The sequence below is a fragment of the Pteronotus mesoamericanus genome, unplaced genomic scaffold, assembly GCF_021234165.1.
Source record: "Pteronotus mesoamericanus isolate MK-2021 breed Mesoamerican mustached bat unplaced genomic scaffold, CSHL_Meso_final contig_53, whole genome shotgun sequence".
NCBI classification, from domain to species: domain Eukaryota; kingdom Metazoa; phylum Chordata; class Mammalia; order Chiroptera; family Mormoopidae; genus Pteronotus; species Pteronotus mesoamericanus.
Window position 1 is genome coordinate 3,177,415 of NW_026555195.1, and position 17,745 is coordinate 3,195,159.

Consider the following 17,745-nt stretch of genomic DNA (forward strand, 5'->3'; position numbering starts at 1 on the left):
GAATGCACAGAGGTCCATGGGAGGGAGGCTCCCAGGACGAAAATGAAACCGAAAGGTTATTTGATAGACTTTATATGTGAAAGATTAGAACACTATTACAGAGCACTTAGATTGTATGGAGAGATTTGGGTATATGTTAAAAAGGAACCCAAGTAAAAGAATGTTTGCAGCAGGAAAAATGAAATATCGTTGTACTGGGAAGGAAACAATAATGAACAATATTTTCAAAAACGAATAATAATAACATAAAGTATGGATATAATTTTTAAAAAACTTTAGCCTGATAACTATTGGGAGTTTGGGTGAGAGAAAGCGAAGGAAGGACATTAAAATCCACATTATCATAATAGTAAGTCTGTTGATTATGTTTTTAGTAGATGAATCAAGGGATAGTAGTATTGGCATATTATTTAGAAATATGGTGACAAATTCCAGAACAGTTTGGAAGTGTTTTAAGTAGTTACCTCTGGGTGTGTTTCTTTTCTTTTTTAAATTTTATTTTTTTTGTATATAATTGATATATAATATTGTGTAAGGTGTGTAGCATATTGATTTGATACATTTGTATACTGCAATATGATTACCATGGTACAGTTAAGTATGGAGAGTGTTTCTTTTTTCTTTTTATTAAATGATTGATTTTTAGAGAGAGAGGAAAGGAGGTTGGAGAGAGAGTGAGAGAAACATCGATTTGTTGTTCCATTTACTGATGCATTCAATGGTTGATTCTTGTATTTGTCCTGACCGGGGATCGAACCCAAAACCTTGGTGTATCGGGATGATGCTCAAGTCATCTGAGCTACCTGGCCATGGCTGGAGTGTGTTCCTGTGTGCGATATTCGATAAAGTCACAAATACAACCAATTCGGGAACTAAGATAAAAGTATTCAAATGTGGCAGGAGTGTAGAGAACGTTTCATAGATAATGTTTAAATGTGACAAACCAAGAAACACCAGCTTAAAAACACATTATCTCAGTTACGAGGTTAACACCAGAAGAACTGCATCTGGAAACTGTTAAAAATGGCCACATCTGTGGAATTTGGGGTGTGGGCTCTTGCTTTTATTGCAAATGCCTTTGCACTGGATATGAGGCAGTTAAGCCTGTAAACCTTTACATTTTGTGACTCGCAGCCCCCGTCCAGGGCTGAAGGCAGGCAGGTAGGGCGTGTGAGGAAGGTCTGCCAGTCAGGGCGTGCAGCCGCCGCCCCTGCCCCACCCACCGTCAGCCCCCCCCCCCCCCCGGTCCTGGATGCCCCTTGACAGGGAGGAGCCGGGGAAGCCGCCGTCCTGTGTGTGGGAAGTTTCGTCGCTCTTCCCGCTCTTGGGTCTGAGCACGGGTGTGGACCCCAGCAGAGACGGGACCTCCTCGCCTCACCTCGCAGTCCTGTACTTGGACGCTCGGCTGAAAGTGGGTGGCTGGTTCCGCCGTGGAACGGCAGAGCCGCCCAGGTTTACTGCCTTTTTATTTTCACTGGTTAAACATTGGCGAAGCAGGGCCACTGGGTGGGGGTTCAGTCTTCATGCTGCCCACAGCCTTCTAGAAGGTTCAGGGGGCCAGTGGGCCTGAGGTTGTGGTGGCCAGAGGGAGGGCCTTTCGAAACTTGCGCCCAGCCACCTGGTGGCCAGTTGGCTCTGGGCTGGGCCCGCCTTGCCCCTGCCTGGGCATCTACCTGCGTCAAAGATGATACGTGTACGTGGATGGCCTCGCTGGCCGGGTCTAGAGGGGCCGGTGAGGTGAGAGTTTCTGAGCTGCAGCGCCTTTCTCTCTGTGCAGAACATGAACGGCTTCGAGGAAGGCCTGGAGTTCTTGCCGGTCAACAACACCAAGAAGGTTGAGAAACGGGGCCCCAGGCTCTGGGTGGTGCTGGTGGCCGTGCTCATCGGCATCCTCTTGTTCTCTCTCATGGCCGGTTTACTGGTGTGGCACTTCCAGTGTGAGTAAAGGCGGGGGCTCTGGGGGGGCGGTCGTGGGGGCGGCTCTACCTCCGCCCTCAAGGGTCAGACCCAGGGCCCGCCTCTTATGGACACGCGGGAGAGAAGGGAGGACGCGGTGGCTGTGGGTGAGGAGGGGTCTAGGACCCTGTGTCCCCTGGCTCTTTGCAGCCATAGCAGTGGGCAGGGGGTGGGGGTGGTGAGGAATTGGTCAGAGCTGGCCCATCGGGCTCCTCCGCCCCCTGGCCCCTCCTGGCACTCAGTCCTGTGTGTGTCAGAAGTTCTGCTGCTTGTCCTGCTCTGGGGTCTGGGCATGGGTGTGGATGCCAGTAGAGGCCTGGCCCACCGCCTCCTCATCCTTCATCGTAACAGCTCCCCCAGGGTCGCTGAGGGCAGCCTGTGGACATTGGGGGTCAGGAGGGGGGTGACGTCACTTCCTCTGACTGTTCTCCTTCCCCGGTCGGGCACAGACCGGAACATGCGGGTCCAGAAGACCTTTAATGGCTACCTGAGGATCACAAATGAGAACTTTCTGGATGCCTATGAGAACCCAAACTCCACTGAGTTTGCAGAGCTGGCCAGCAAAGTGAAGGAGGCGGTGAGTCCAGCTCCTGGGCTTGAGTCCTGTCCTGCTGTCTGCTCCCCGGGTGGGTGTGGGGTGTGGGAAGGGCACCCCGGTCCCGGGGCGGAGGGAGAAGCACAGGCCGGGGCCCGGGGCCATCGCTGCTTCCTGGCCTGAGCTGAGCCTGCTCTCCTTCTTCCCTCAGCTGAGGCTGTTGTACAGCGAGATCCCAGTCCTAGGTCCCTACCACAAGGAGTCCGCAGTGACTGCCTTCAGGTGGGTGCCGGGGAGAAGGCGGGGTGGTGGCCATGCTGGGGGTGGGATCTGAGAGCTGTCACATGTGGGACAAGGCCCTTGCGGCCCACAGGGAGAACCAGGTGCCCGTCCTGACCTGTCCGTGGTGTGACTTGGCCCACGCGGCTCTTCTGTCCAGGCAGGGCGCGTGCTCTGTGCCTCGCCTGCCACTTGCTGCTGTAAGCCACTCGGGAATGGTGGTGCTTCCTTGTCATTTTTCCAAATTTGGGTCTGGGTCTGCACCCGGCCTCTCGGAGAGTGGGGACAAGCCAGTGCCTGAGCCCGCCCGCCTCTCAGACGTGGCCCTGTCTCCCCAGCGAGGGCAGTGTCATCGCCTACTACTGGTCGGAGTTCAGCATCCCCAGCCACCTGGTGGAGGAGGCCGAGCGCGCCATGGCCCAGGAGCGCGCCATCAAGCTGCCACCCCGCACACGCACGCTGCACTCCTTCGTGCTGACCTCGGTGGTGGCCTTCCGTGAGCACCGGGCCAGCCGGGGGCGGGCGGGGGGACTGCCGCGAACGTGCCGCAGGAAGGGACTGCATGCTGGCGGGCCCATCCCATAGGGGAATAAGGAAGCAGGAACGAGGAAATGGACTAGGTCGCTAAACACTTTCTTCTCCCTCTTGTTTTTCAGCCACTGACCCCAGAACAGTACAGAGCAACCAGGACAGTAAGTATCATGCCCTCCTCCTAGAGGAGGGTCAGGGTGTGGCCAGATGCCCCTCCTGAGGTGTCCCTAAAAGTCACATGTTGGTGATAGCCAGCACATCCCTTCGCCTGTCCCAGGCCATGTGAAGCCCCCTCCCTGGCCTCTCCCGGGTGCAGGGCCACCTGGGGCGCTTGGAGAGGCCAGCCCTGGGGCCCCCCGCCCCCCGCAGGGCTCTGGGCTGCTCACCCTGAGGGCTGTGCCCAGCTCCACCCCACGCCCTCTTTGTCCCACGCAGACAGATGCAGATTCGCCCTGCACGCCCGAGGCGGGGAGCTGACTCGCTTCGCCACACCTGGCTTTCCTGACAGCCCCTACCCTGCTTTCGCCCGCTGCCAGTGGACCCTGCGGGGGGATGCCGACTCCGTGCTGAGCCTCACCTTCCGAAGCTTTGATGTCGCGCCCTGTGACGACCGTGGCAATGACCGGGTCATGGTGTACGACACGCTCAGCCCCGTGGAACCCCGCACCGTGGTGCAGTGAGTGTCGGGGGCAGCGCAGGGGGCTGTGGGAAGCGGCCGCCGCCTCTGTGGGCCGGGCCTCTGGAACGGGCGGCCGTGTGCGTGGGAGGCATAGCGTGTGATGTTGGGCACAGGCCACTGCGGACTTGCGGGGGAGGCGCCATGCTCAGTAGGGGCCTCAGCAGAGCCCCTCGGAGGTGATCTGTCGGCCCCGGCAGCGATGAGGAAGGCTCAGTGGTCCCTGGACGCTGACAGGCACGGCCTTCTGCTTCACCTGCAAAGGTGCGGCCGGCTGCTGTCAAACGCAGCTCGTTAGGCCAACAGTTGAGGAGACAGCTGCCGCTGGAGAAGAGAGCCTGTTACTCATGGTTCACAAGAGGGGGCCCCCCGAGTGACGCAGGGCAGCGCCAGGGCCAGCCCGAGGCTGAGGACGCCGGCGGAAAACGGGCAGTGCTGTGTTGTTGGGGTTTCTGCAGGGAAGTCAGGCACGGCGGGGCGTGTGGCTGAATGGGCCCTGGGGCCAAAGGCTGACTCTCAGGAGCCGGCGCCTGGTTGTGGGGTGAATCGGGCACGTGGGAGGTGGCCTGGGGTGAAAGAGCCCCAGGAACGGGGTGGTTGGGTTGCCTGTGAAAGGCTAGGCCTCAGGGGAGTCTACACCACCTCTAGGACTTATCCAGCCCTAGGAGGGCGGTCTTTCCAGTGAACGCAGCCTGGATGTGAAAGCGTCCGGGTTCCAGGGAATAGGAAGGTGTGAGGTCCCTGCCAAGGAGGCTGGGGTGCAGAGACCAGCGCCACCCCGGCCAGATGCCTGCCCGAGGGGGCTGCCGTCAGAGGCAGGGCGGGTGGCGCCCTGCCCACTCCCCGGTCTGCCCGGCTCGGTGGAAGTGAGCTGGGCAGACGGTCGTGATCACAGCGGGCTGACGTTGGAGCCAAACCACGAGAGCCATTTGCTGCCACAGCTGAGCGGTCAGGACATCTGTCTGCTCACCGTTCCTGTGCAGGGCCTCTTTCTCTCTCACTCACTAATTGTACAGCAGAGGAATGTGTCTCCCCAAAGGAAAGAGCGGAAAAACACGCACAGAGAGGGCAAGCGCCACTCAATCTTCCTTTCTAGAAGCATCCACTCTTAGTTTCGTGATGCGTATTCTTCCCGACTTTTCTGCTGTGTGCGTGTGTTTGTGATTATACTTAAATGTAGGATTATACAGCACCTTTGGTTTTGTCGTCAGCTTTTTAAAAATGAATTATACAGGATGGAGCAAAAGTAGCTTTACAGTTGCTCGTATGGACAATAACACAATAATTAATAAATAATAAGACAGGAATAAACTGTGTTTCCCACACAACGTTGAACCTACTTTTGCCCCATCCTGTATTATGATGGTCTTTCCAAATCAGTAATTCTGCCTCCGGTCACTTTTCAGTGGTTGTGTGACGTGATATAGTTCAGAGGCAGTAGGACACAGTCACTGGCTGTGTGGGCTCCGGAGCCTGAGGCCAGGGTTCGAACTCTTGCCCTGGCACTTACTGAGTGTGGAATCATGGGCACGTTATTTTATCTCTCCATGCCTCAGCGCCCTTATCTGTACAATGGGGCTAATCGTCTCTATTTCATAGAGTTGTCAGGAAGCTACCTGAGTTAACAGATATAAAAGCACAAAGAACAGGGCTTGGAATGTTCTTAATAGTGAGTGTTAGTTGTTCATGCTGTTACTACTACTATTATTGTTATTACCTAGCCTGTAGTTTAATGAATCCTCTAATGTTAGGCTGTCAATGTTTCTGAGGTTTTGCTACTTACTTACTTACTTAATTAATTTATTTATTTTAGAGATTTTATTTCTTTGTTTTTAAAGAGGGGAAGGGAGGGAGAAAGAGAGGGACAGGAACATCAATGTGTGGTTGGCTCTCGTGCGCCCCCTACTGGGGACCTGGCCCACAACCCAGGCATGTGCTCTGAATCAAACCGGCGACCATTTGGTTCACAGGCTAACACTTAATCCGCTGAGCTGCACCAGCCAGGGCATGAGGTTTTGCTCCTTTAAACAGAGAATGTGTTCTAACTAAATCCTTTCTTAGGTAGCTGATGGTTTTATGGGGGCGGGGCTTTCTGACCCTACCCTTGGCCCTTTGAGACTGGAACCAGGGCTGGGGAAGGGGTTCTTGGCCCCCTGTTTCAGTTCTGTTTGCTCTTGCTCATGCCCGTTCCTTTTGCCCCCACAGGCTATGTGGCACCTACCCCCCCTCCTACAACCTGACCTTCCTCTCCTCCCAGAATGTCCTGCTCGTCACGCTGATAATCAACACCGAGCGGCGACACCCTGGCTTTGAAGCCATGTTCTTCCAGCTGCCTAAGATGAGGAGTAAGGAGGGCCAGGGCCGGGGCAGAGAAGGGGACAGTAGTTAGTGGTTGGCCTGAGGCCAAACCCTGTGGCTGGTGAATGGCCCAGGTCCGTGACAGAGGTCTGAAGCTGAAGTCACAGGGCCGCTTGCCCTTCACCCCGCCTAAAGCAGTCAGCTGACCAGCACTTGGAGTTCCCAGCACCTGGCTGTGGAGCCTGGGTGCCCCACCCGTCTGCCTGGCCCAGCGACCTCAGTCATGCCCCGTCTCCTCTTTCCTCTCAGGCTGTGGAGGCTACTTACGTGGAGCCCAAGGGACGTTCAGCAGCCCCTACTATCCGGGTCACTACCCTCCCAACATCAACTGCACTTGGGACATCGAGGTAGGAGCTGTAGGGGAGGGCGCGGGAGGGGACAGGGAGATGGGTGGGAGAGAGAGGGGAGGGGCGGCAGAGGAGATGAGCTCCTCGGCAAGCCGGAAGAGGCTGCGGATCGGCACCCCGCGGTGGGCAGGGTCGCGCCGGGCTGACCGGCTGCAAGGTCAAGCAGGCACGAACTCGAGTCCTCACGCCCCCGCGGCGGACGGCGGGCCCGCGGGCAGAGCCTCAGCGGGCTCCCGCAACGCGAGGGTGCCGGTGGCTGCTTCCCGGACGTGCGGTGGGGATGAGGTCGCAGCGTCCGTGGGCAGCGGAGAAAGCACTTGCTGAATGAGCCCTGCCGACAGGACGGCTCCCCTCGCCGTCCCAGCCAGAGATCCGTCTCTTTTTCCGTCTTCGATAAGGTCAAGAGAGCTTCACAGCCTTCTTTAGCCACATGCCAGTGTCCCTTGCCTCTGAGTCTGGAAGTTCTTCCAAACACGGCCCGGGCCCCCTCCTGCTCTGTGTGGCACGGTGCCCACGTGGGTCGGAGCAACAGCAGCCATGCTCCACGGCCTGCTCCCCCGGCCCCACAGCCACCTCTGGGGTCCCCGGGTTTGGGAAAAGGGAAGGCGGCAGCAGAGACCAGCAGCTTCTCTCTCTGCAGGTGCCCAGCCACCGAAACGTCAAGGTGCTCTTCAAAGTCTTCTACCTGCTGGAGCCCAACGTGCCCCTGGGCTCGTGCCCCAAGGACTACGTGGAGGTCAACGGAGAGAAGTGAGTGCCTGGGAGGGGGTTCGGCGGGAGAGTGGGGGAGCTGGCCCGCCGCTGGTGCCCATGAGGGGCCCACGCCCGAGGGTGGGTCCTCTTCCTAATGGCGGCCTCCTCCCCCAGGTTTTGCGGCGAGAGGTCCCAGTTCGTGGTGGCCAGCAGGAGCAGCAGGATCACCGTGCACTTGCATTCGGATCAGTCCTACACCGACACGGGCTTCCTGGCTGAGTACCTGTCCTATGACTCCAGTGACCGTGAGTGACTTCTTTAGGAGGAGGACCCTGGCTCGAGGGAGGGACCTGAGATGCGCTCTCTGTGCTGCATCCCCTTAGCCTTGTGCTTTCCTGCCTCTGAGACACCAGAGAGTGTAATTAGATGAGCAAACCCCTTTGCGAGGTGACTAGCTGCCTCTGCAGAGAAAGTGACAGTGGCCTCCTTTCAACTCTGTCATCCGCCTGATGACACCAGTTGTCAGATTCCCTCCAACTTCAGGACGTGGAAATGTGGAAAATACCTTCATTAAGGAAGTGTGGTGGGGCCGTTTGACACATAAAGCATCCAGCCGGGGCGCTGCCTTTTCTGTGTTGCCAGTGGGAAGCCTGGCGCTCAGGGGACAAGGCCGGCCAGGGACGCGGGGCAGCAGAGCTGAGTGCACGCCCAGCCAGCCCCTCTCTCCTTTGCCCGGAGCTTCCCGGGGTCTGGTCTCTGGCAGTCCGGAGGGACCCTGGGCCAGCCTTCCTGCGGCGGCTCTGCGAACCCTGTCGCCAAGGCTCAGCCGGCCTGGGGGCCCTCCCTGGGGGCCCGCTGCAGCCCTGCTCTGCTCTGCGCGGGGCTGTCCTGGCGAGTTCCCTCTTTAGTCCTCGGGTGGCCGTGAGGCGTCTGGGGGGGGAGCGGAGACGAGGCAGGGAGCCAGCTGTGGGCGGCGGGGGCGGGGCCGCGGACTCCAGGCCTGTCCTCTCCCCTGCAGCCTGCCCGGGGAGGTTCATGTGTAACACGGGGCGCTGCATTCGGAACGAGCTGCGCTGCGATGGCTGGGCCGACTGCGCCGACTACAGCGATGAGCTCGACTGCCGTGAGTGGGGCTTAGGCCTGGCCGTCCCCTCTTGCCCTGGCTGTGCCCTGGCGCCTGCCAGCTGACCCGAAGCGGCGGGAGGGTGTGCCCACCCCCCAGTGCAGACATCTAGCCCCTTCCTTCACGCTGCTGTTTGGAGCCTCGTCTCCTGTGGCGCGGGCAGCGGAGCGTTCCGCGGTGCTGAGCTCAGCTTCCGTAGCCAGCCAGTGACTCAGGGCGCCCGGGCCGGCTCGCCAGCCGGATGGGACCGTGTCCCCAGGCAGCTTCCCAGGGAAGCAGCGAGTGGTGAGGGAGGCTGGGGACTCGATCTGCGCTGGGCCCGCCGGCTGACTGCTGCCCTGTCCCCCTCCAGGATGCAATGCCACCTACCAGTTCACCTGCAAGAACAAGTTCTGCAAGCCCCGCTTCTGGGTCTGTGACAACGTAAATGACTGCGGGGACAACAGCGATGAGCTGGAGTGCAGTGAGTGCCCACGGGGGGCTGCCGGGCTCCCGCAGCCCGCCCTCCGCGGGGCGCGTCGAGCCCCTGCTGAGCGCTGTGTGCTTCCCAGGTTGTCCGGATGAGACCGTCAAGTGTGGCAATGGGAAGTGCATCCCGAAGAGCCAGCAGTGTGACGGGAAGGACAACTGTGGGGACGGGTCGGATGAGGCCACGTGCGACAGCGGTAAGGCCCGGCCCCGCCCTCCGTCCTTCGGGGGGCCTTCCTCGCCCACCGAGGGAGCAGCCATGAGCACACTCACCTGCAGCGTGTCCAGAGTTTAATAAGCACAAACCACCTTGTGGGATGTGTGGCGAGAAAGGGCGTCCGTAAGGGGAGAACCTTCCAGAAGGTGGAGAACCGGTGGCGGGGCTGGACGGCCTGTGGGCGGGGCGGGGCTGGGCGAGGCAGGCCCGAGCGAGCGGCGTGGCGCAGGGGACTTGGGCGTCCCCGGGAGCCTCCGAGGGACTGATTTTCTCCCCGTCCTCCCCCTTGCGCAGTGAGCGTCGTCGCCTGCACCAAGCACACCTACCGCTGCCACAGCGGGCACTGCGTGAGCAAGGGCAACCCCGAGTGTGACGGGGTGGAGGACTGCAAGGACGGCTCTGACGAGAAGAACTGCGGTGAGCGGGCCGTGCAGGGGGCTCCCTGGGCCGGCGCCCACGGAGGCGGGGTCACGCCAGCGCCTCCCGCCCCGACTTCCGCCCTCGTCGTGCGAGGGGCGGTGGCCTGGAGGAGAGGGCGACCTTCCCGGGTGCTGCTTGGCACTCAGGCACTGCACCGCGGCCTGGAGGCAAGGCCTCTCGCGGGCTGTTGTCCTGGCGACAGTGCTGGGCTGGGCCCTGCCTTTAGACCCGGCCCGGGAGGGTGGCAGCTCTGGCTTTCCGGCGCTGGCGGGGGCGGAAGTGGGGGGGGAAGGGCGCAGCTTCCCCGAGCCCCAGCAGGGTCTGGCCCGCACCCCACCCCACCCCACCCTTTGATTTGCAGCCTCCTGTGTAGTTCAAAGGCACTGGCCCCAGGGTCAGTTTGAGCACAGCTGCGGCTGTTCTGTGACTTCATGTCACGCACCCGCTCTTTTCTCTGAGAGCCGTGTCTCTCTGCACGGAAATCTAGGCAAATGACACCCATAGTAAAATTAAGCAAACCAGCAGGTGCCTGGAGGGCCCCCCTCATGCATCGGTGCAGGAGGAGGGGTGGGCGGAGTGCGAAGGTTTTGAACTTGGGAGCAGGGGAGAGGGGCCCTGTGGGAGTCGGTGGGTCTGCGGCTCAGAGTCCCTTACTTGTAGGGTTCCCTCTTGGCACCACTGTCCCTGCAGCGCTGTGCCCGCTGCGAGGCGACCGCCCCAGCCAGGCTCTCCTGGGGCCTGGCGCGGGGCCTGGCGCTGCCCGCACCTCAGCTCACTGCCGTTCCTTCGGGTTCTCTGCCCTCGCAGACTGCGGGCTGCGGCCGTTCAGCAGGCAGTCCCGGGTGGTTGGAGGCAAGGACGCGGAGGAAGGCGAGTGGCCCTGGCAGGTGAGCCTCCATGCGCTGGGCCAGGGCCACCTGTGCGGGGCCTCCCTCATCTCGCCCACCTGGATGGTGTCCGCCGCTCACTGCTTCGTCGACGACAGAGGATTCAAGTGAGCCACTGGGCTGGAAGCGGGGGGTGCTCCTCTGTGTGCTGGGGTTGGAAAGGCCCTGAGTCGTGCCAGGGTCGGGTGGCACTGGGGCAAGGCCGGGCTGGAGGGGCTGCAGACTCCCCACGATGGGGCTACTAACTCTCAGTGAAGCACCATCTAAGCGTCTTTCCTAACAACTCGGTTCGGCGGGTCTGGCTATGTCCACATTTCACAGAAATGTAGGTTCACGGAGGTGAGGACATTTGCTCAAGGTTGCACAGTTACTGAGTGGCAGAGCTGCACTGGGACCCAGCGAGTGCATTCCGCAGTCTGCGTGGCCAGCCCCTGCACAGAAGGGGCCCCTGGCGATTTGCTCAGACCGGCCTCTCAGTAACAGCGCGGCTCTGGCGCGCCAGGTGACCTTGGGCAAGTTAGTCACACTTCCTAGGCCTCCGGGTTTTCAGTGGCAATGGGGGCAGCGTGAGTTTTTATCCTTAGAGTTGTAAGAATTAAATATGACAACACAGCTGAAACACTGAGCACTGTGCCTGCACATAGTAGGCGCTCAGCACACCGTAGCCCCAGGTCCAGGGCAGACTCCAGCCCGGCACAGGGACGGTCGCCGAGGGAGGGTTGTGCGGGGTCTCAGGGCAGGGTGGGTGGGGACCCAGGGCTGGGCTCTTCGTGTCTCAGCTCCAGCCCACTGAGGCCCCCGGGCAGTGGCTCGGGAGGGAGTCAGAGGGGACAGTCTGCTCCTGGAGGCGGGGCCCAGGGGAGCAGACATTCCAGGGGATTCCCACCCCCAGGCGGCCCAGGAGAGAGCAGCCGTGGGCTTTCTGGAGAGACGGGCCTGTGGCAGCGCCTAGGCTCAGGCACGGAGCTGGGGCCTGGTCAAACAGCCGCGGGCACGGGCGAGGGAGCCGCCGGTCCAGGCCAAGGTCTGGAGGGCACGGGGTCAGAGCTGGTGTCTCACTGGCCGTAACCCGACTGTCCTGTCTCTTCCCATATTGTCAGCTTCACTCCAACTCAACCCTGGGAAGATATGATTGCCCTTCTTTTTGGGCTGATGGGAGGAGCTTTCTTAAGAAAGTTTTAAAATACACTTTATTTTGGAATATAGGGAAGCTGCAGAGGTCGTGCGGAATTGCTGGGCAGCCCTCGCCCATGTCCCGTGGCTGCTAAGGTGGGGTGCCCGTCAACACGGGACGCTCCCGCGGGTCCGTCGCCGCTCCCCCAGGGCCAGGCTCCCCCGGCCGAGCGCTGGTGTCACCCTGCTCACCTCCCTGCTCTGAGAGGCGGTCCTGGCCGACACGTCACAGGCCATGTCCAGGCTCCCCAGTCTCCTCTGGTCTGTGACAGCCTCTCAGTCTGTCTGTCTGTCTGTTATTCGTGCCCTTGGCAGTCTGGAGGTCAGGCATCCTGCAGAATGCACCCCCGTCTGGTTGGACTGCGATTGTTCTTGTGATGAGACTGGGGTTATGAGGTTTGGAGAATATCAACATCGTATCAGCGGGTAAATGATGTAAACACGATGTCGCTGGTCCTGTCAATCTTGGTCATTTGGTTAAGATAGTGTTTGCCGGCTTGCTCCGTTGGGAAGTAACTACCCCCCCCCCCGCCCCGCTTTCTACATGCTATTCATTTCTCCGTGGACTCGTGTGTATGTTTCAGGCTGTAACCCAATGCCCTGTTACCGACTTTGTTGCTCACGCTGTTTCAGATTTGACTATTGGGAGCTCGCTGAGTGTGACTCCTGTATCCCTTTGCTATGGCCCTGTTCTTTTGTCTTTTTTGAGCCACTTTTTTGCATTCTGGCCCTGCCGGCTGCTTGGGGCTCTGTTGTATGTGCCCGGGCCCAGCCCCGGAAGGAGCCATTTCCCCAGGGAGCCCTGTAGCGGGGAATGGTAATTAGAAACCAGGCTCTGGGCACCCGGTGCCCTCATTGTCACTGCAGTCCCATGGCTCCAGGCCCTGCTGCAGGGCAAGCTAGGACATACCTGGCCCCCTTCCCTCGCGTCCTCACCTCGTTCCTCATTTCCTTTTCCTTCCCCTTCTGTTGCTTGTCCGTCTTACTTCTGCCAGGTAATACATTCAGCAACCATTGCTGTTAGACTGCGGAGACCAGACGTCCCAGAGTAGGAGAAAGAGCTCTGTTACATGTGCACGGGTACGTGTATAAACATGCATGTGAATACATGTTCACACGTGCACACAGTAGGTGCCAGGCTAGAACTGAGGACGGGTTTGCTGGGGCGCACATATGGAGTGTGTTCTGCCTGAACCCTGCGGAGGGCAGCTGGTCGGAGAGCCTTTATGAGCAGGGGCGTGTGATTTAAGTGCCAGCGTGAGGGTGTTGTCACAGGACAAGGTGACTCAGACCGTCCAGACAAAGGGAGAGCTGTGAGCAGAGGCAGGCAGGTGTGAAGCGTGCAAGACTTGGATGGGGTGCAGTTACTTTGGCCACATTTCTGGGTCAACAAGTGCTTGAGGGTTGTCACTGAGAGGCAGCATCAGGTTGTGGTTAAGAGCACAGGTTACCTGGGTTTGGACCATGGGGCATGACTTGTTAGCTGTGTGATCTTGGGCACGTTACTTAACCTCTTTGTGCCTGAGTCCTCACCTCAAAGGGGCGGCCCTGCCTTGAAAAGCTGTCGGGAGATGACATGGCATCAGGTGTCAGCACTGAGAAGGGCTCTTGGCGAGCGGTCAGCTCTGACCGACAACTATGTCCGGTTGTCAGTCACTGCCTTGGCTGTCACTGGCGAGCTAGGTGGCCACCCCGTCCACACTGGTCTCTCAGGTACTGGTAGGGGCGCCTACCTTAACCAGCTAGAGACAGGTCTGCCTGTGGAACCACGGACTGCCCGAGGCTGAGGAAAGACGGAGACAGCAGGTTTCACAGGGAAGACTTTACGAGGGGTGGGAGCCTTGGGGCACAGGGCTCAGCTGACCAAGGGCCGGCCCTGCCTGACAGGCAATGGGATCACAGGGAGACACAGCCAGAGGCGACAGGATGACTCTGCTCCCTCCCGCACCCTTTCATCCACCTGGTCCTTGCCTCCTAGGTACCCCAGAAGCATCTCTCCTCTCTCCCACTCCCTCTGCTGCCGCCTTGGCTCCCCCTGGCCGGGGTGGCCTCAGCATGCCCTCCCTGACCCTGTCGCCTCCTTCTCAGCACTCCAGTGCGCCCTTGCCAATGCCGGAGTGGTCTTTCCAAAGAGCCGCCCAATCCTGTCGTCCCCTGCATACGTGCCTGCCATGGCTCGCAGGGCCGTGTAGAAATGCCTTCATGTGACCAACGTGGCCACGTCGCCTGGGCCCTCCCACGGCCCTCCCACCTCCTCAACCCCAGTCTCCTATCCTGGCCTCACGCGTGCTGGATGTTGATTTTTGGGGGGGCTTCCTAAGCATTCTGTTTGCTCTCTTTGAATGTGCTGCTTTCTTCCCGCCTGTAGGATTTGACCAAATCCTATCAGATCTCCAAGGCCTAGCTCCTGACCTGCTCCGTCTCCTGACACGCCTCCCGCGCCATGCTCTTCCGTAGCATCTGCCCGTTCCTCTGAAGGACACGTGTCACACTGCGCTGTCGAGGGGCTCTCCCTGGTCTCTCTCCAGTCCCTATTTGGTGACTGACTCTAAAGTCTTCCCCTCAAATTCCTTTAGCTGTTGGACACAGCTCCTTAACCAGGCTTGATCTCATAGGTGCTACTAAGTTGCTTCCACATGTGCATGTATATTTTTCTGAACTGTTTTCATCGTAGGTGTAGCCATTACTGACATTTCTTCCCTAAGTATGTCGCTTGCATCTCCTAAGAACAAGGAAATTCTCCCACATTAACCACAATACAGTTATCACATCCAGAAATAGTGTTAGCTAGTGTGCTGTCCACATTTCAGATGTCCTCCGATTATCTCAATATGGTCCCCTTAAATCTAGGATCCAGTTGACGGTTATGCTTTGTATTTAGTGATTTTTTTTTTTTTTAGTCTCTTTTAAATCTGAAACAGTGTCTCTAAGCCTGTAATTTTTGGTCTATTATGGCATTACGTTTTTGAAAAGTCCAGCCCAGGTGTTTTACAGAAAGCCTCTTGTTTTGGATATTTCTGGTGGTTTTTTCTTGATTAGAGCTAGGTTACACATTTGTCATAGGAAACATCACCTAGGTGATAGTGTGTCCTCAGGAAGTGCCTGGTCAGAAAGAGAAATGTCTGATTAGTTAGTTGTGGTCGTGTCCTGGGGTTTCCCCTTTGTGACGGTACTTCCCCTTTTGGTTATGAACAAGCAGTCTCGGATGATACTTTGAATCAGTTGAATATCTTGCTCCAACAAGCCTTCTACCCAGTGGTTTTAGCTTTCCTCAGTGATACTTGCACATATTGGTTATTGCTATGGCAGGTGCAAAATGTGATGTATCATTGCATCGTTTCTTCTGTATTTATTAGCTGGTGTTTTTCTGTAAGGAAGAGCTTTCCTTCTCCCCTTAGACATATTTCGAAACTATTTTTTAGACTCAGGATGGACTCTTGGATTTCCATCCCCCTCTTCTGTTGTTATTCAGCGTGCATAGTAAATAATACTATCGGTTATTTTAATGTTCGGAGGACCCCGATTTGGGCCAGCGCCTTGTCCTGCCGGCTCCATCGTTGTCTGAGCACCGCTCGCTTCCGGTGACACAGATGGCCTAGGCCGGCTCTTTGTTTCCTTGCTCCACACCTGAAAATGTCCATTTCTCCAAGGAGCCTTGGCTCCTTTTTAATAGAGAAGGATATTTAGACAAGCTCTGGGTGTGTTAGGAATGCCACTGCTTTAGGACTTTGTTTTGGAAAAATCGTAAGCTTTTACTGCTGCCTCCACCGGTCAGTAGCGCGGGCTCTTGCCTGGCCCCTCCTCCTTACTGGGAGCCCCCTTTTCCCACGTCAGAAATGGGCTCCCAGCGCCACTCTCTTGTTCTTGTGTGTTCAGTCCTCTAGCAAACACTAGATGAGGCAGTTTCGGAATTGCTACATCGATACTGCTACTGGCAACAAACCCCATAGATCAAGTTCAATGTCTTTTTCAATTCCTTTTTCTACTTAGTGTGTTAGAAAAGTATTTGGATTGTGCCTTCCGTGGAAGATCAGATTAAGATATAAAAGGTGTTTTTGGTAATCAGTTAAAATGAATTGACAGAGGGAAACAAAGAGGAAATGGGGGTGAGCGAGGAGGCCGGAGTCACCGGCTGTGTCCAGCTGGGGGTGGAGGCCCGCGGCAGCCACGCTGCCCCTGGTGGCGTGTGGCAGGCGCTCTGTGCTGGCCCCGCAGGTACTCGGACCCCAGCATGTGGACGGCCTTCTTGGGACTGCACGACCAGAGCAAGCGCAGCGCCCAGGGGGTGCAGGAGCGCGGGCTGAAGCGCATCATCAGCCACCCGTCCTTCAACGACTTCACCTACGACTACGACATCGCGGTGCTGGAGCTGGAGCGGCCGGTTGAGTACAGCAGCACCGTGAGGCCCATCTGCCTGCCTGACGCCACGCACGTCTTCCCCGTCGGCAAGGCCATCTGGGTCACTGGCTGGGGCCACACCTACGAGGGAGGTGAGCTGGCCGCGCTGCACCGTGTCGCCCTGGCAGATGTGGCTTCCAGGGGAAGCGGCGGGGGGGGGGGGGGGGGGGCGGATTTCGAGGCCGGACCTTGGGTAGAAGGAGTGGCTCTGGCGCATTGCTTAAACTCGAAGCCTGTGCCTTCACCTGTCAGATGAAGACAAAAGCGCCTTCCCAGATGGAACTCAGTGAATATGGGAACACTGTTGTGGACACACCGGTTTAGAGGCCTGTGAGCTGTGCCTGCCCCGACTGGCGGTGGGAACTGGCCTCCTCGCCCCTGTCTCCGTCTGAAAGCCCTTAGTTGGAGCCTGTCGTGTTGGGAAGCTCAGCTCTAATAAAGTTGGGTGCACTGCTGAGAGTTTGTAGACTACGGAGAGGAAAAAGAAAAAGCACCTGGCCTCGGCGCCAGGGCATTTGATGAAACCACGGTGGGCGTTCCGCGGGGGCTGGCTCATGCTCCCACGCGGCTCCCACGGTGGTGCTCCATCTCGCTCGGCCGCAGCCTCCTTCCGGGGGGTGCGCTGTCCGTTACCAGGCCGTTCTCAGCCTCGGGCTTTGGGTGTGTCCCCAGTTTTGCTAGTCCACTTATTGCTGGGGGGGCACTTGGGGGTGCTGTTCCGCGTGGCCTGGCCGCCCGGGAGCCGGCTTGCCCGGGTCAGCCTGTCCTGCCCTCCCCCCAGGCACCGTCGTGCTGATCCTACAGAAGGGCGAGATCCGCGTCATCAACCAAACGACCTGCGAGAAGCTGATGCCACAGCAGATCACGCCGCGCATGATGTGCGTGGGCTACTTGAGCGGGGGCGTGGATGCCTGCCAGGTGTGTGCCGGCTCCTGGGGCGGGGCGCGGCAGGGGCGGGGGCCGGGGAGGTAGGCGGGGCGCTGAAGCCTTGTCTCCCCTCAGGGCGACTCCGGAGGCCCCCTGTCCAGCGTGGAGGTAGACGGGCGGATCTTCCAGGCCGGCGTGGTGAGCTGGGGCGAAGGCTGCGCCCAGAAGGACAAGCCAGGCGTGTACACAAGGATCCCTGTGCTTCGGGACTGGATTAAAGAACAGACGGGGGTGTAGAGGCAGGGGCCATCCACCAGTCACCCCAACGCGCACCCCTGTGGGCTGAGAACAGGATGCTCCCTGTACCCCAGAGCCCAGACTGAGCTGAACCCCCCGGACTCGAGATGGAGGCCTGGCCTGGGGAGCCTCTCACCTCTGTCAGCCTCCGCAGCGGGGTCGGAGGTGGGGGCGGAAGGTGCCTGCGATGCTCGGGAGCAGAGGCTCGAAGACCGTAGCCTGCGCCCTCCAGCTTTAGGCGAGGCTGAGGCTCCTTCTTCAAGATCTGCTTCCTCTGCCCCTCTGCCCCTCCGCCCCAGGAGCCGTGGCGTGGATCCGGGCGGGGCTCGGGGAACGCTGCGGGCTCCTAGGGACACACTCTGCGGGAAACGCAGGTCAGAAGGACCCTGCAAGACTGACAGGTCTAAGACCTGAACTGTTTAACCAGCTCCAGGGGGGCGTTCAGAGTGTGTATTTGTGTGTATGAGTAAAATACTTTATTTCTTTTTAGACATTTTTGACCTTACTGGAGTCGATGGGC

At 58.6% G+C, this 17,745-nt stretch overlaps 1 protein-coding gene across 1 annotated transcript in view; it reads left to right on the forward strand.

The window, feature by feature from the left end:
* The window catches only part of ST14 (ST14 transmembrane serine protease matriptase), a 35,110-nt gene extending 17,811 nt beyond the window's left edge, over positions 1-17,299 (forward strand). The window contains exons 2-19 of the mRNA XM_054579413.1: positions 1,778-1,937; positions 2,406-2,533; positions 2,703-2,773; positions 3,109-3,266; positions 3,427-3,462; positions 3,737-3,977; positions 6,183-6,322; positions 6,585-6,682; positions 7,323-7,432; positions 7,550-7,680; positions 8,394-8,498; positions 8,851-8,961; positions 9,050-9,163; positions 9,478-9,600; positions 10,411-10,597; positions 15,879-16,153; positions 16,843-16,979; positions 17,064-17,299. Of these exons, the coding sequence (XP_054435388.1) occupies positions 1,778-1,937; positions 2,406-2,533; positions 2,703-2,773; positions 3,109-3,266; positions 3,427-3,462; positions 3,737-3,977; positions 6,183-6,322; positions 6,585-6,682; positions 7,323-7,432; positions 7,550-7,680; positions 8,394-8,498; positions 8,851-8,961; positions 9,050-9,163; positions 9,478-9,600; positions 10,411-10,597; positions 15,879-16,153; positions 16,843-16,979; positions 17,064-17,225 (2,487 nt within the window). The 3' untranslated portion in view covers positions 17,226-17,299. The remainder of the gene's footprint in view (positions 1-1,777; positions 1,938-2,405; positions 2,534-2,702; positions 2,774-3,108; positions 3,267-3,426; positions 3,463-3,736; positions 3,978-6,182; positions 6,323-6,584; positions 6,683-7,322; positions 7,433-7,549; positions 7,681-8,393; positions 8,499-8,850; positions 8,962-9,049; positions 9,164-9,477; positions 9,601-10,410; positions 10,598-15,878; positions 16,154-16,842; positions 16,980-17,063) is intronic.
* Positions 17,300-17,745: the final 446 nt, after the last annotated feature.